This window comes from Lissotriton helveticus, chromosome 10 (genome assembly GCF_964261635.1).
Source record: "Lissotriton helveticus chromosome 10, aLisHel1.1, whole genome shotgun sequence".
Classification (NCBI taxonomy): domain Eukaryota; kingdom Metazoa; phylum Chordata; class Amphibia; order Caudata; family Salamandridae; genus Lissotriton; species Lissotriton helveticus.
The window spans coordinates 908776245-908793045 of NC_136071.1; the positions used below are offsets into that span (position 1 = coordinate 908776245).

General features: G+C 38.8%; 1 protein-coding gene across 1 annotated transcript in view; it reads left to right on the plus strand.

Annotated features, from left to right (window-relative positions):
- Nucleotides 1-14510, plus strand: part of NPY (neuropeptide Y) — a 62798-nt gene extending 48288 nt beyond the window's left edge. Inside the window, exon 4 of the mRNA XM_078664390.1 lies at nt 11317-14510. Coding sequence (XP_078520516.1) covers nt 11317-11341 — 25 coding nt within the window. The 3' untranslated portion in view covers nt 11342-14510. The remainder of the gene's footprint in view (nt 1-11316) is intronic.
- Nucleotides 14511-16801: the final 2291 nt, after the last annotated feature.

Here is a 16801-nt window from a genome sequence, read left to right on the forward strand (position 1 = left end):
TAAGTTCTATTAGTCCAACATGTTCATTTGTGATGTTTGGGGGTACTACTAGGGAGGTCAAAGGGGCAACTTGGGGGGATAGTAAAGGGGTCTGATCCTCAAATGCAGTTTGGCTGGTAGACACGAATGGGTTTCCAGAAATGGGTTGGGAAGGGTCTAGGAGGCGAACACATTGGGAACTGCTTGGTGAGGGTACATGGGCTAAAGGGCCTAAAGATGATCTCCTAGCAGCTTCGAGGTCCCTAGACACTCTTCTTTCCATGAGGGCAATTCCCTCATCGATTAAGGTGTTGGTGCGCACAATGAAATTGTCCAGTGTGCCCGTTAGTTTAGCGGCACTAGCTGCAGCCTTACTTCGGGTTTCCCGAGTGCACATCCCTGTGGGCAAAGGACAACAATATAATAAATAGAAATAGTCACACTTGCTAGGTCCAAAGTTACGATCCGTTAATAATCAATCAAAAAACAAACCAGGAGCTGTGGCCCAGACCAGACTCTACAGGCCTCGGAGGGCCACAGAGGGCCCGCCCTTTGCCCGGGCTTAGCCCCGGGCGCTCCCGCGCAGCGTTGGACTCTAATACTTATAGGGTAAGGACGTGACAATGTCAGAGTGGAGGTGGGGCGGGGCGATCAGGGAGAGCGGGGCCAGGTGACTCGGCCACTGGAACACCGGGACTCCTGGGAAAGCGAGTCCCGGTTCCTCGCTCGCAGCCCTGCAGCCAGAAGCACACCCCACAGAGACAACTGGAGCCAGAGGGTCAAGGAGGCAAAACGAAGCGGGACCCGCGAAGCGGGTACCGCGAGGCATAGGTCTTTAGTCCCTGGACCTTGTAAATGGCAGCAACAGCAGTTAGATACAAACGAAGGGCGTCCCACGCAGCAACACAGTCCTGATCCTTATAAATGAGTGGAGGTGGGGCGGGGCGGTCAGGGAGAGCGGGGCCAGGTGACTCGGCCACTGGAACACCGGGACTCCTGGGAAAGTGAGTCCCGGTTCCTCGCTCGCAGCCCTGCAGCCAGAAGCACACCCCACAGAGACAACTGGAGCCAGAGGGTCAAGGAGGCAAAACGAAGCGGGACCCGCGAAGCTGGTACCGAGAGGCGTAGGTCTTTAGTCCCTGGACCTTGTAAATGGCAGCAACAGCAGTTAGATACAAACGAAGGGCGTCCATTAGTACCTTTTTGATCATTAGTCTAGTCATAGGAGTCTCCACGCCTTCTCTTGAGGGGGTGGAGGCACGTATGTCTATATCTAGCTGTAGATACATGAAGTACTGGAAGCCCCTCTTCCAGTACAAAACCTGTTCTTCTCAGAACACAGAAACCATTTCACTATGGTGCAGGGGTGTTTCCATTGGCACAAGGCACCCTAGAGTGCATCACCACTGGGGGGGGGGGGGCACTGTTCTTCTCTCATCCTTTAATGCAGTGCAGCACAGCATTTTAAGTTGCTGTGCTGGGTTGTGCCAAAACTCAGTAAATGTGACCAAAAGAATGAAGAACACCACAAATCAGTGTAAATGCAACACATATTACTCTAGATGGTGATAAAATAGTATTAGAGACCATAACCACACTCCACATAAAAGATTGAAATGCACAATATCATTCAAGGCTTTAAAGACTCGTCAACTGCCTCCAGTGCAGTATTGTTAAAGAATACACCCACCGAAGACATCCCCAAGCAATTGGCAGATAGCAACATTGCCTAATCTGAAACAAACAATACAAAGGCAAAGGAGAGAAGAGACACTTGCAACAATAGCACCAAAACATATGCAATCATTAATATGTGACCTACGTGTGCTAAATTGGCTGTCTCATGAGGCCAGGATGCATCTCAAAATTGCTTGCATGACTCAAAACGTTGCACCACAACACCCCATCTTACCTGGACCAGAAACTGACCCTTTCAGGTGGGAACAGATCTTCCAGAAGCATGAGCTCCTTACTGCTCAAGCCACAAAAATTCAAGAAAAAGAAAACCTACTACCGTTCCTTCTCCGGAGTGGTCCCTAATATCTTGCACTCTCTCCCCACCGAGATCAGTTGTAACCCCTCCACATCCCTCTTCACGAAAGAAGCAAAAAAAAATCCTATCCAATAAATTCCTTTCTTACTGAAGACTTGGCCTCGCTTGCACTCCCTGGTTCACCACGCCCTAGATTTTGAAGGCTGTAACTTGCCCAAGTCTTGAAACTATGCTTCACTTCACCCCCCTCGTTATTCTACGCATCGCTTCCTGGGGGATAAATGTGCCACTAGACCTCCCACTCTGCACTAGTCCTCCTACTCTCCACCCTCCCTCCTTAACTACCTCATTACATTTATGTACACTGCTGATCATACTGCTCTTTGTTTTACTATCAATTTGTACAGCTATTTTGACACTTATATAAATCAGGTACTACTGCTATTCTGCTTATATACTCCCACTGTCGCTGGAGTGCTATATATTTTTATTTTCTGTCTCTGTACCTCGTGTTACTGATTTCATTTCTACTTCGTAAAGCACTAAGCTGCCATTAACTCCAGCGCTAAATGCCATGTGCCTTCAGTGCCCCAGGCTAATCGATGCATCTACTCTTCCTCAACCTGGCTACTCCCTTTTCATATCTATCTCAGGACTTTCTACTCTCATGTATCCTACTGTCCTTTGGACTCTCCTTCTAGACAATTGTTGCTGTGCATTTGTATTAGCATTTTATGTAACTCTGGTATGTGCTGATATCCTGTTCCTTTTTCCCAGCGTACACTGTTTGCATGTTTACCACTACTATTTATATTTTTATGTACCTCTAGTTATTATTTTTGTGCTTATTTTTACCTCGCGTTATTATTGTTGTGCTTATCTTTACCATTATTATATATATTTATATATCGTCCATTTTATCACTGCTATATATATATCTATCTATATATATATATATATATATATAATGTGTGTACCCCTATATACCCCATGACCCCATGTTATTATCATTGTGCTTATTTTTACTATCACTATGTATATTTCTAAGCGCCCATATGTTACTATTGCTGTGCTTACTTTAGAAAGCACTCTGATACCTTCGGGTCAAGTACGGGCTATATAAAACTCACACATAAATATACCCCATTGCACACACCAAAAAAGTGTTTATTTTACAGAACAGCCTACACACTGATAAAAAATATATTGACTACAGCCAGTAATCTCACTCTAGAATAATCATCCACTTGTTAAAAGGATGGCACTGCTAAATCTTGCTTCCCACCCTTTGACCAAATATGCACAGTACATAAGTACTAAAATACCAATATTAAATTTTTTTTAACTACTCCCTAACAAATAAAGCAATATATAACATCAACTGTTATATAATAACCACCAAACGTTTAATGTACTCCCCCAAAAAATAATTATAGAGCAAACGCCATAAGCAATACAATCACAAAAATATGCAAAGACATCCAAATTCAATGGTGCTATTTTCACTTTAACCAGTCAGGTGCAATCTTCGAAAATCCACCGTTCGCATGGAATATTCCATAAACGGTGATTTCAGATTAAAAAAAATTATCAGCCCTAGCTTTTGTCCCTGTTCTAGAAGTTATTAAACATTATGATTTAATCAACAAAGAAAAAGGGGTAAAAGTCAAATGCCCGGCACTCTTAAATCTCTCCAGGCCAGTTTTCCCACTGATGTAATATTTACAAAGCTTATTTTACACAGCCATAGGCAGTGTAAAATATATGAAATATTCACAGTAAGATAGTCTATAAAACCTTATGATATTAGAATGTAGTGTGTGATAAATACAGCCATCTAACCTTTCTGATAGATATCATTTACATTTTAATGTGGTCTTACATTAACCGAAGAAGGGATCCTGTTGCCATTGTTCTCGATGCCCACTACAAGAAGAAATGGAAAAAAAGATTTTTCAAAATTGTTTGTGAAATGGAGCAGAAATTAAACTAGAAACAACTACAAATACAATTGACCCCTTTTTATATATGAAATGATAGCACAATATTTAAAATATATATATATTGTGTTTAATTTACAATGTGTATCATCTAAAAAATTGATGTTTGAAATGATTGAAAATAATTTTTGACTAAATGTTATACAGACCAAAGTTTATTGTAATTGTATGTGATATCTTTATTTGCTTCTTTAAAAATATATAATGGAAATTGTTTTATGTTTTTATTTATGCTTTATGTGAAAAAAGTGAATTTTTAAAATTATATACGTATCAATATATATGTTTTCTTCTTAGTAAATTGACTATTATTTTATCTGATCCGAAATAATTAATTCCAAATTGTTTATAATCTTTAATTGAAATATATTTTTAAGACATTATGAAATGACGAATGTTTTAATGTTGCTGTTATATTATTGTGCAGTAAAACGTGTGATAAAAATATATATTTCATGATATTTACATTTTATAATAAGTTATACTTGATCATTGTTTTTTTTAACTTTACAATGTTTACAGACTCAGAACATAGCTAACAACCCTTTCTAGCTACTTATACTTTTGAAACACTTTAAAAAGATAGCAATTGTATCTGTAACCACCGAATCTATGAGGCCTATCTGGTCTTTTGCTCCGTCTTAGGCACACAAACTTGGTGGACAATGTTAAATTATAAAAATGCTAATAACATTAATAATGATGGCAATAGTAATAATAATGATAAGAAGAATAACAATAATGTTCTCTTCTTTACAAACTCTCCGAAGCATCCTTGCAATCATTGATGGTCTTGTCTTATTTCCTAACACCAGACACCATCATGAACTGGTGTGCATGTTTGTTAAACAAAACAACAGTTAGAAAAGGGTCTCAGGGAATATTTAAAGACCTTGCGTAGATATACTCCCCATATGAAACAGATACTACACAAACCTATCCACGGGTCTACACAAATCAATCAAGAGAATCTGAAAGAACAAAAACCACCTCACTACCAAAGGGAACCATGTACTTGTCCTTAGAGCAATTGGAAGACCTAATCACAAGGACGGATTCCCATCAGTCACCAATGGTACCATGCTTTATAATCATCTGGGTCTCCTCCTAGTGTCACTGTAGTGACTCTAAGGGCTACTCCCCTAACAAGAGCAGGGGGAGATGACTCGTGGATGTAAAAAATGAGGACCTATTGATTATGTCCTAAAAATGTCAGGAGTACCTAACTGACCTACAGATGTGCACAGTTGTTAAGTGTGACAGGAAAAAAATGCAGTGCAAAAAAACATATATTCAAAGAGTGAATTAAAATTGAGCAATTAGAGAAAAACTATTTAATGATATCTCTCAGTGCTCAAATCTAAAAACAGTGCAAAAAGACAGCTTTCAACAAATGGCTCTCATGGTAGTTAACAGCCCTGTTCTCTCATTGCTAAATTTTAATCCACTCTTCGAATATATGTTTTTTTGCACTGCATTTTACCTCCCACAGGGACCCCCAAGGCCAAAAAAAGCATTACAAAATATATAAAATCGGCAGAATTCATACTGGGTGTGTGAATCCTGCTGAGAAAATAAAAACATTTTTTACTGAGCCCCTGGGTGGGCCAGGTCCCAGGGGCAAAGCCAAAATTAAATAGCCGGTGCCCACAGGGGCCCCCCACAGTCCGCCACCTCCCCGGGATTATGCAAACTAAATGTGGGGCGCCTCATAAATATATATCTTCAAGGTACACACATGTGAAGTTAAGAATAGTACATTTATACTTAGCTACTCAGCATTTTTGTCCTCGATATTGTTGACACTATTCAGGTACTACAATATTTTTGCTGTTGATATTTAGAGTTGTAACCTATTTTTTATACCTTTCTTATTATGTTTTTGTTCAGACTCTGTAAATTATTTGGGATTACTTTCTTGAGTAATATTTTTACCTGGCTATATACTCAATAACAATACAGAGTGTCTGAAAATCACCCTGTTCATGCTTTTGAGACTCTGTGCCAGAGTTAGACTTTGTCAGATTGGTACTCTATCTTAACACAATGGATCTCATATCTGCCTTATTACAAGTGTCAAATGCTAAATCAGGCCATCTATCAACATATTTAAGTTTGATTCTATCACAGAAAGCAAAGTGATGTGCTGTCAGTTTCCAGGCATAGGCTTCCCTCATGGTGCCTGACTGAAAGATTGATAATTTCTTGTGCAATGTTAGAGATTATTATCCAGCCAACTGTATCCTTTGTGACTGCCTTTAGCACTAACGAGCTAATTAATATGTTTACACCTGTGAGTAGGTCTTATGTAAATAGGAAAAAGAAAAGGGTTTGATGCAGTCAAAAAACCTAAAGGTGACCCAAGGCTATCAATTACTCTTTGTCATCTCTTGTTCCATGCTGATGTTGCTGGTGACTTATTGAGCTGCGCTTCCAGCTCTGTAGTTAAAGTACCTATGTAGAACAGGTTGTTGCCAACTGCTGTGTACAAAACATCCTTGTGTTTTGAATTGGGAGAATAGATTGAGTAAAGTGTTCCTACAAATGGACTGTCCTTGAGTTTGCCAGAATAAACAGACTTATTAGTTGCTTAGCTGATAGGTGGCGAAAAATGTGAAGTTTTTGTGCGTCGCCACTGATACTGGACCAACTAATGATGTCAATGCAAATAGATACTGCTGCTCAATCAGTAAAAATCTTGTCAATACCTGGTTTTTGGTCACTATGTGCATCTTCATTTAGGCATATAACATTAAATTTAGATTCAGGAAACTGAAAAGCTCCACCCTTGAAAATAAGCTTGTTCAAGAGTTGAATCTAGCAGCTGGTTTTCCTTTTGCGTATTTTTGTGTTAATGGGAATCCTACATGGGTACATTGTTAAAGGAAACTTTAATTATATTTAAGTGGCTTTGTACCTGGTCATCCACTTCTTCCTTCAGTCTACCACTGTTACAAAGCAAATATTGGAGATCATTTTCTCTTTCTCAGTGCCACTACAGCCTTATCACTTCACTTTTTGAGAATGCAAAGTTCCTCCTTTTTCAGACTATTTAAAGTTTTGTCCCTTTCCACTCTTCACCTGATTACACTGACTGTAACCTTTAGGTTTCAATCCATGAATGAACCGCCTGCGCCTCCTATCCAAGTAATATGCGGTGAGTTATCCATCACCATACATAACATATATTTCTTGATATTGACATATAATTATCATTCTCTAAATAATTAGCAAGGAGCTTACCCGCCCAGTTCTTACCCCCATAACATTTCCCCCTCTTCTCCTCTCCTTTTATTTATTTTTATGCCTACTTCTCTGCCTAAATAAAAATCTTTTTGAACTTAAAATTATCATTCTCTAGTCATTAGTGTTAACCGTGTTATTTCTTTTAAATGTAAATGTAAATGTAGTTGAGCTTATATAGCGCACAGCTACCCGCAGTGGGTTTCCCGGCGCTTGCTTAGGGAACCCTTCCTGGTATTCCCCTGTGAGATAGCAGGGTATCCACAAGGTGAAAGTCAGGCATCCCGCCGCGATGGGCCGTTGTGGAGATTAAGCAAGCTATTGCCCAGAGTCGCAGAGTGTGAACCCGTGAGTCGAGGAGGCACCGTGGCGAGAATTATCGAGTCCGTGGAATTTTTAGCCCAAGACCCGCCGAGGCGGGAATTGAACCCTGGTCCAGGACCGATCTTAGCTTCCGGGTCTGCTGCCTCTAACCCCTGAGCCACACTTCTCCTTTATAGCTAATGAAACAGATTACATTATTTTTCAGTTTTTAATCTGACCTATTGACCTATTGTCTATAACAGGGTATTAATAGTGACTTTGCACTTCCATTGACATTTTATCTCAAGTCTCTTTTTTTCTCTTGTACCATCTTTAAGTCTAATTTAGTCATCATATTGCTCTCTCTATTGTGCATCCCCTCTTTGCATTTGGATTCTGCTTCATGGGCCCTCTTGTCTCCCATCTAACCACAGTGCAGGTCCTTCTTATTCAGTATTGATACCACTACCTCTGGCATGAAACCCAGACCAAAGTATTTCAATTAATGTTTAGTCTCCTGCATGATTACCGGTTTCATTTTTACTTCCATAGTTTAGACTTTACCCGGTTCAGACAGAACTAGATCTTTCATTTTGGCTAGAATAATTTTTGTTGGTTTAAAGCCACTTTACAAAAGTATTCATTCAGCTAACATCTTTGATATTAAGTTCCACAGACACTGTACTTCATTTTGCCTTGGTATCCGTCGATATAAGTTCTTTCAACTCACATGAGTGTTTCCTTGTCTTAGTCTGAAACAACAGTCAATACTGTTTAAAAACTCTTTTTTAGTTCCTCTACCTTCAGTACCTTTTTAAGGTTGCTTTTCTTTTATCCTCCTCAAATATTTCTTAAGATCCTCACATTTGTATTAAAGAGAGTAGCTTGATTTTCCAGTTGTGTGATTCTCGCATCTATGAAGGAGGGATTCGGTGCCGAGATATTGGCAACTCCTTCCATGAGTTAACTTTTCTGCCATGGAAACAAACATTTTAGCCAAAAAAAGGCCTGTGCAGCAGCATTCTGACTATACTGTTGCCTGTATGGATTAGTTGATTTCACTCTCCCATTTTTTACGGTAGTCTCCTGTAGTCATGCTACTAGACTCACACCATCTATCAATTAGCGTATCTTCATTTTCCTTTCATTGCCCTAAAATGATTCCATGTCACAACATTTGTGATATTCTAAGATGGGTATTGTAGAGGGTGATTCTTTGGGTTGCTGCTTCTATCTTGACCACGAGCCACTCCACCCTAGTCTCCTTTTCCTATAAGCGGGCTTTGCCACAAGTAGATAATTCATACTTTGGGAAGTTAGGCTAATAAAAAAGTACCTGTATAAGATTCAATATGTTGAGTAAACTATGATGTTGCATCCATTGGAGTGGGCTGTTGTATGGAGAGCTGCTCTGTTAGCCGTATTTAGGTAATAATGTTTCATTGGAGAAAGATTTTGAAAAGCTTTTTCATGTGTCATTATCTGCACATTTATTTATTTATATTGTGCATTCACAGTTATTTTTGTAAAAAAATTGTTTTTTATGCCCAGGGGTCCATGACACATTCCCAGGGGGCCGTAGGCAGCAGTTTTAAAAGCACTGCAAAGTTCCTTGTTTAAACAGCAGTTTTTCAGGCAACAATAATGGTCAGGATCACTCCGGTGATTAATATACCTGCCGGAGAGAGATGGGAGTTTAGTCTAGTGGCAGCTTTGACTCATCTAAGGTAGCGCAGATGGTTAAAATGCATGCTGCAAAGATTGTGTACCATGCATTTTAAAGAACTGTATTTTATGTGCATAGCTCAGTGAGTTACTGCTTTTGTCACAGAGATTCTTTTGTTACCGTGCCGTTCATAAGTTAAAATCATAATTAGCCAGTGAGCTATAAACTGCCATCAAAGAGCTGCATACAAGCTGCATGGTTCAAGTATGTAAGTTATGTTTTTACCCAGCCTTTCAATAGCCTGATGCTGCTAAAAAAAAAAAGGTTTGATTGGGTAGAAATAAATTCCTATTGTTAAAGTCAACGCTAACCACTGTTATGTTCTGAATCCTGAGTATGTGCTTCTCCAGGTCAAGCACTCTTAAACATTGCGTACCAGTATGGATGACATGTGAATCCTACACCTTGTTAGTCCCCTTTGTCTTATGCACCTGTGATTCATTGTTTCTGTACGTGTGTGATGTAAAGGCTCCAACACCCTACACTGGTATAAGTGGTGCTATAAAACAAATGAAATACATGTGACAGAGGGGCTAACGAGAGATGAGATGAGATGAGATGTAATGTAATGTAAGGTAAGGTGCACTTATATAGCGCGACTGTTACCCCAAGGGTATCCTGGTGCTTAGATCACCGAGCAGCAAGTGTTAGAGCTGAGAAAGGCACGGTCTACTCTCTAGGAAACAATCTGGTTTTCAATTCCTTCCTAAAGTATGACAAGGTGTTCATATGTCTAAGCTCCAAATGAAGTGCATTCCAAAGTCTAGCTGCTGTGTAGCTAAAAGATCTGCCTCCCATTCGAACTTTCTTAACATGGGGAACACAGATCTTTGCGTTGATCTTCCACGAATCTGGTCTAACCGGCACTGAGAGGCACTGTTGAAAGGTGATAGTGAGGGAATCATTGAAGAGCCCCAACTAAGACTGTTGTATACTGGTGCACAGTGAGGTCATCATTTACTATGCTTTAAAAGATAAAACAATTGAATATATAATGACAAATGTGGTGTTGAATGCATTATTTGTTCCCACATTTTCGGGGGTGGGGGTAAAGCCCCTCTGTGCATATTTTTTCAATTTAAAATAAAATCTGTAGTAATTTGAGTATTTGTTTGGTGTGTACTTGTTTGTGTATTTTTGCAAATTACTGTTTTAATGTTTGAAATTTAAATCGTACAAATTGCTTGGGGGTCCCTGGCTTCCAGTAGTGACTCAGTACACAGGAGTCAAAAAGTTGGGAAGCACTGCTCTAAAGAGGCTGATAAAAACCACACTCATCTGTCTCTTTGTTTAAAAAAAATATGTTTTGCTTCATCAGAGATAGAAAAAACAAAACATTTCAGTTCAGTTCAAAAGATCTTTGCTTACCTGGCAAGATCTTGTCATGAAACCCAGTAACTTTGTCTAAGTTACAGTATGACGGACCATAAGAGAAGTGATGCTGTTTACAAAAAAAGTATATTGCAGAACAAAAAGAAATGTAGGGCCTGTGCATGAGGAAGGTGACAACATTGATTCTTCACCTCTGGTGGCTGAACCTTTTCGTCTGTCAGGACATCCCACTAGCCAATAGGACACATATGTCCCTGCATTCGGGTCCTCCACGGTGCAGCTCTAACTGACATAAATGGTGGTGTAGTGAATGATCAGTCAAGGGTGACTGATCTATTGCTGTGTCTGCAGAGTTAACTTTATGAAACATTATCACAGGAAATGTTTTGTTGTCATTAAATTGTAAATGTAGCACCCATAATCATCTGTAGAACCCCTCTACTTCCCTAGTTTGTAGACAAACATTTCAAAATCCACCACTATAACTACATTTGCAGAGAATGCCTCTTAGGTGGAGGAAACATCATTGTCATGGCGGAGAGCTCAGTATATGCCAATGTTGCCAGACTGGCGGCCGGAAGAAAATGCAAGCAAAACGAATTCAGCCAGCTAGCATTTTGTAATAAAAAGTGAGCTACATATATTGGATCTGCAGTTTAAAATTGCAACTATTATATATGCAGGATTTAAACCATATTAAAAGGAAATATGATTAACGCTGTTTTCTACCTTTGTTCTAGGTTTGGAGAACTTTCCATGTGGTGATGGAAAGCGAAGCACAACACCAGCATTCCCCTATTTTTAAAACCACATTTCAAGCAGATTTCTTCACACCTCCAAATAGAGCCAGAGCATGCAGGCATTACATTGAATTCTGTTGAGCTTTTTCTCTTCGTTAAATTGTACATAAATGAATTTAAATAAATTATTTGAGCATTCAAAATTGTTACAGAGTAACACAAATTAGCAGTTATTGTTACATTATTTTTTAGCTTTGAGTTTCAAATGCACCCCATCTCCCCTATCGCCCCAGCCCTCTAATAGCATGTACAATTATCATTTCATGAAATGATATTTTTCGTACATGGTTCATTTACTTGGTTCATCTAGTGTATGCAGATCACAATATTTATTTTTATCCGGTTAATTATGTTTGACTATCAATGATGTTCAAGCTATGATGCATCACTCAAGAAATGGAATCCTGTAAAGTACTTATTTCACACTTAGTTTCAAACCATAATTGTGTTTCTCATAAACACTCTGATCAGCAAAATATTAAGATTACATTTAATGCAGTAACATTACATTCTTTTTAATGTCTTTTTTGGCAGTGCTGTTTATAATTACTCAACAAACGTGCCTCCATTTTGGTTTAGAAAATGCTGTCGTTTTAATTCAATGTTTTTTTTTTTTACTCTTCTACATTCCTACCATGTTACACTTATCACCACTTTCTCCGTGGATGTTTGTCACTACCAGTCAAGCAAGCACAGACAAGAATGACAAGATGAAGAAATGTATTTAACGCATAGTTTCTGGAAGTTTGCAAACAGAGAAGACATTATTAACGTGTAAAACCTATTGATGAAAATATCCAAATAGCATTAATTATACATTAACAATTGAAGCTGATATTTTGAGAGGTGCACTGGTATTGGTTTTCTTAAATTACATTATATTGTTGATAACGACTAAATCATGTAATTGACATGAGGTAGGTTAATGGGAAGGAAAACCTGGTGAGAAGAAAACAAGGAACTAGTGGTTTGGGGAGTTAGCACCCTGCAAGTGTTAGTTAGGAAAGATAAGAGAATGCAGTGAAAAAAGTTCACGGGGTTTTGAATTTTCCATAAAACCTACTGGAACAAAGACTAGCATCCTTACAAAAGCTGATCCCCATTCCATAACCAATAGGAAATCTTTGACCGGCATCATTACTTTTCATTACTCAGCTTCCCTCAATTGGCAGAAACATGGTGAACCCTCTCTGAGCATTGTCCTAATCTCTGGTTCTGTTCCCAGGTACAGGTCAAGAGTGTTCCAAACTCTGGGCCTGATTTAGATTTTGGCTGATGGGTTACTCCAGTGTGATATTTCGGTGTACATGATATCTGTCACCGTTGTGACAGACTAACCCGTCTGCCAAGATCTAAATCGGTCCCTCACCCAGTTCAGGAAACTCCTTTAGACTTAACTATTCAAGAGGTCATTTTTCTGATGAATTTTCCTTGTGTCCGTGACCGAAGAATTCCATATAGAAATTCCTTCCCCATCCTGCTACACTTTAATGACCTACGATTATTTTGAATGTTGATGTTGTCACAAAAAATAAGGCAGGAAGATCATAACAGGAACGAGCCAAGATTGTAAAGAATATTGTATGATGTCACTCTAGGTTAACTGAAGGAGTGATGAGGACCCATCTGCAATTCTCCTTTATCAGTTTGGTAAAAAATTTCACTTTCTGGAGAGCATCAAATTTGATCCATGTTTGACCTTGTGTAAAAGGAGTGACAACACAGGCTTCAGTTTGGGACCTTTTTAAAATACAGCAGTTTGCAGAACCTTTCGGTCCATGTGTTAAACTCTAAATGATGCATCTGGAGTGTTAGAGTTGGCATGTAAGTGGGCCTCATTGATCGGATTGGTATCAGCTATTTAAGTATTGGGGAAATTCGTAAGGCAGATCGTTCCACAAGACCTCAAGCTACCCGGCAGCATGGAAATTAAGGACATTTACGAATTTGGTTCAAGGCCGTTGAAGAGAGCTACGTCCTCAACTCTTTGCTGAATCTGGAGAATTGGTAAATGTGTCTGAATTGTTGAGGGGCAACATTTGAAAAAGTTTGATGCCAATCTTCAAATCTTTAGTCTCCACAGGTATAGTGTGTAAATAAATCAAATGTAATCAGTGTGAAGTGGCAAGAACAAAATACGGTATTTTACAGTGAGAGTAAATAAGCCTAAGTTAGCAGTACATTGTATGTCAGCATGGGAAGCAATCAAGAACCTTTTGATTGCAAATTCTAGGAAGAAAAATGATACAATACAGAACAGCACCACTTTCTCATAAGCTCAATTTCCATAGTGCTAGGGTTGGTTCACAGGCAGGGTTTTCTGCTTCTGGGGTGAGAGGTATTTCCGCCAGTTAAACCATAATGAAATCTGTTTTCTTTCTGTGAAACAGCCACCATTAATACTGCAGTTGTTAAATTTCCTCTGTCAAATAATCAATGTGCATACTGTCTTCTCAGTGTACCACGATGATCTTGGTTAAGGCCCATCATATTCGGCAAAGTAACTTGGAAACAGGAGGTAAAGAAGTATAGTATGTTTGCATTTGGTTAAGTGAGAAATCATTGGCTGGATCTAATTTTTGCCACATTCCAACAGACTGCCAATTGGAGTGAAAAGATGATTCTTCAGTGGTAGTTATGAATAGTCTGGCACAGGTTTACAATCTGATTTGCATTAAGATGGATTCAGCTGGTCATTTTTTGTCCACTACCTACACCTCGGAGACGACATTTTAATTTTATGGAGACTCCTCCAGGCGGTCCATTCTATTCTTCGGGTATCCCAAACTGAAAACTCTGCATTAGCTGCTAAAGAGACATTTGTATTCGTGCAAATGTGTTGAATGTTACAGTTGACTTTCATCAGTGAATTGAAATCTCTGGATCCAGTGTTAAAACTTCGGCAGAAACATGAATCAAAAAGCTGAAGATACAATAAAGGACTAACTTTGTGTGTAAATGTGTTTATTCTACTCAATAAAAAGATGAATATAAAAAAAGAGCATTAAAGGTGGATTTTCGTGACCTGGTATGAACATATCACTTATAGCTTTTATTTCTGCAACAACCAGTTGAAGCAATTTTTGAAAGTTTAACATTGTACTATCATTAAACTATCTGTGCTTCCTGGAGAGTGTACACTTGCAGGTCTGTTTTTTCACTGAAGTATAATGCATGGAATCCTAAAAGTGAAGTTTTGCCAGAAATATTCAAGTAGGGAGACTGATTATTAATCATCTCTTAGTACTTGTATTGTGACCTGAGACTGCTTGCACATTATGATCCTTGGTATGCAAAACAAAAGTGTGAATCTTCACCCGCAGAAATATATGTACATGCTGTGTAGATGTACTACTTTTTGCATTCACAAACAAACCCAAAGGTACACCGAGAATGCTGAAATGTCAAGTGACTTTTTGTAAAGAATGCTATTGTTCCCTTGCATAGCTCTCCATAGCAGAGATCATCACAAAAGGCCAGTGCCTGTGGAGAAATATGTTCGCCTATTGCCCCAGCAAGTCTAGAACTTCCACTTTTTCTCCTGGCCTTGGCAACAGTAAATCTTTTAGCATTTACAGGGTGTAAAAGGGTCTTATCAGAGTACCCACAAACATACATATATGAGTGCTCCCAAACTTCCAAGGCAAACCATGGCTTGGAATATCAATTTCCTACTGCCTGAGTGATGTATACTACTGTGAAAATACGCAGTAGTTAATGGTTTTGTGCCTGTGAGGAACCCTTATGTGGATTTTTGGCTAATATATAAGGTACATTTGGTAATAATCTTTAGTTTATGATTGTTTTGACCAGAAGCAATTAATGTTGTATTTATCACCCACATTTTTAATGTAGGACTACCTCTTCATCTGCAGATAAGGGAGCAGATTTACTAACCTTTCACGCAATGCAATGTATCTAGGCAACAATCTGCACTGTGGTGTGTGAAAGGGAGACAGCAAAATGTGCAATATCTACTAAGATATGGGGTACTACTACTTTTTACAAATTTTGAGGCAGGTGCACCGTTTTTCTTGATTTGGATAATTTATGGATTGTATTTCAATTTTATGTTGTAGGTGCTCCACAAGTGGAGTCTAACGTCCTGAAATGCCTAAAATTGTAAATGAGAAAAGTGCTCCTAATGGGCCATTAGTTGCATCCTTGCAGGCACTCTGTCATCCCTCAGTGCAAAATGAGGGTTCTGAACACAGTTTTTGTTACACTTCTTTTTCATGTTTTACTTCACATAGTAGGATTACAAATGTTTCATTTCATTCAATTTCTTCTTTCAATTTTTTAACATGCGGCATTATTTACGTCAAATCCAATGCATTTCGGGCATGTAAATCTGCCCTTCATCAGGGTACAATACTAAAAAGAAAAAGAAAACAAATTGAGTATATGAACTATATAAATTGTGAAGCTTGATGTTCAGTGTTAGATTTAGTGTATTGTAGTGTCACTTCTTAACCACAATTCTCCCATGGTATCCACGAACCACACTCTCATGTAACGATTTTTCAAAGAATGGCGACCGTGCTACAATCCATTAGTGAGCCATAATTCATTAGTGAATTTCAACACCCTTAATCACCTTAAGACCCGTGAAAGACGTTGCAAAATTTCAAAACACTCACATGCCGATTCCGCCACAAATTAATCGTCCATGTGTACGAGAACTGTTATGGAACAAAAGATAAAAGACCAAGATAAAGCACCTAATGTTAAGCTTGTTGTTACACTCGCTATCTCTATAAATCTATCTCAAACTGACCTGTGTTTTGCTCGAACGCCAAACCTCCTCGTAATTCCCAAAGAGTTTGAACCAGTGAAAGCATCTGGTATGCTTTCAAAAATATTCCCAGGCGCAAGACCATTGGACGAAGTTCCGATCATGTGACTAAGTTCCGATCATGTGACTGGTAAATTTACCATATCACCAAGAGTTCCCGTTACCTTAAACCAGGTTAGTATTCTGGGAGTTAAAAATAAAAACTCAACGGTGAAGTGATAAGGGCAGAATTAAAAAAATAATAGAATTAAAAAACGAGTGGATTAATCATACAACGGGATGGGGACAAGAACCCTAAGCTCTCTTGACTGTAGTTGCTGACTAAAAAACAGTTAAGCTATGTGGTCTAGTGTGTAGAGCTATTGAGTGTGTTGAGATGACAAAACAAAGATTTAGGCTAATCATGGGCATAACACCAAATACATTCAATTGACAGTTATACAAATATATAGCTCATAAAAAACATCATTACGGAAGAATCGCCTTTGAGACCAAGGGATATTTCATAAGTGCATAGGTAACATGATAGTTCTATACGGTCATTGAGACCATTCAGTTTCTGAGAAGATAATTTCTGAATCCAATAATTTTCCCGTTGTAGGAGGTATTTGGTGTTGTCCCTCCCTTCTC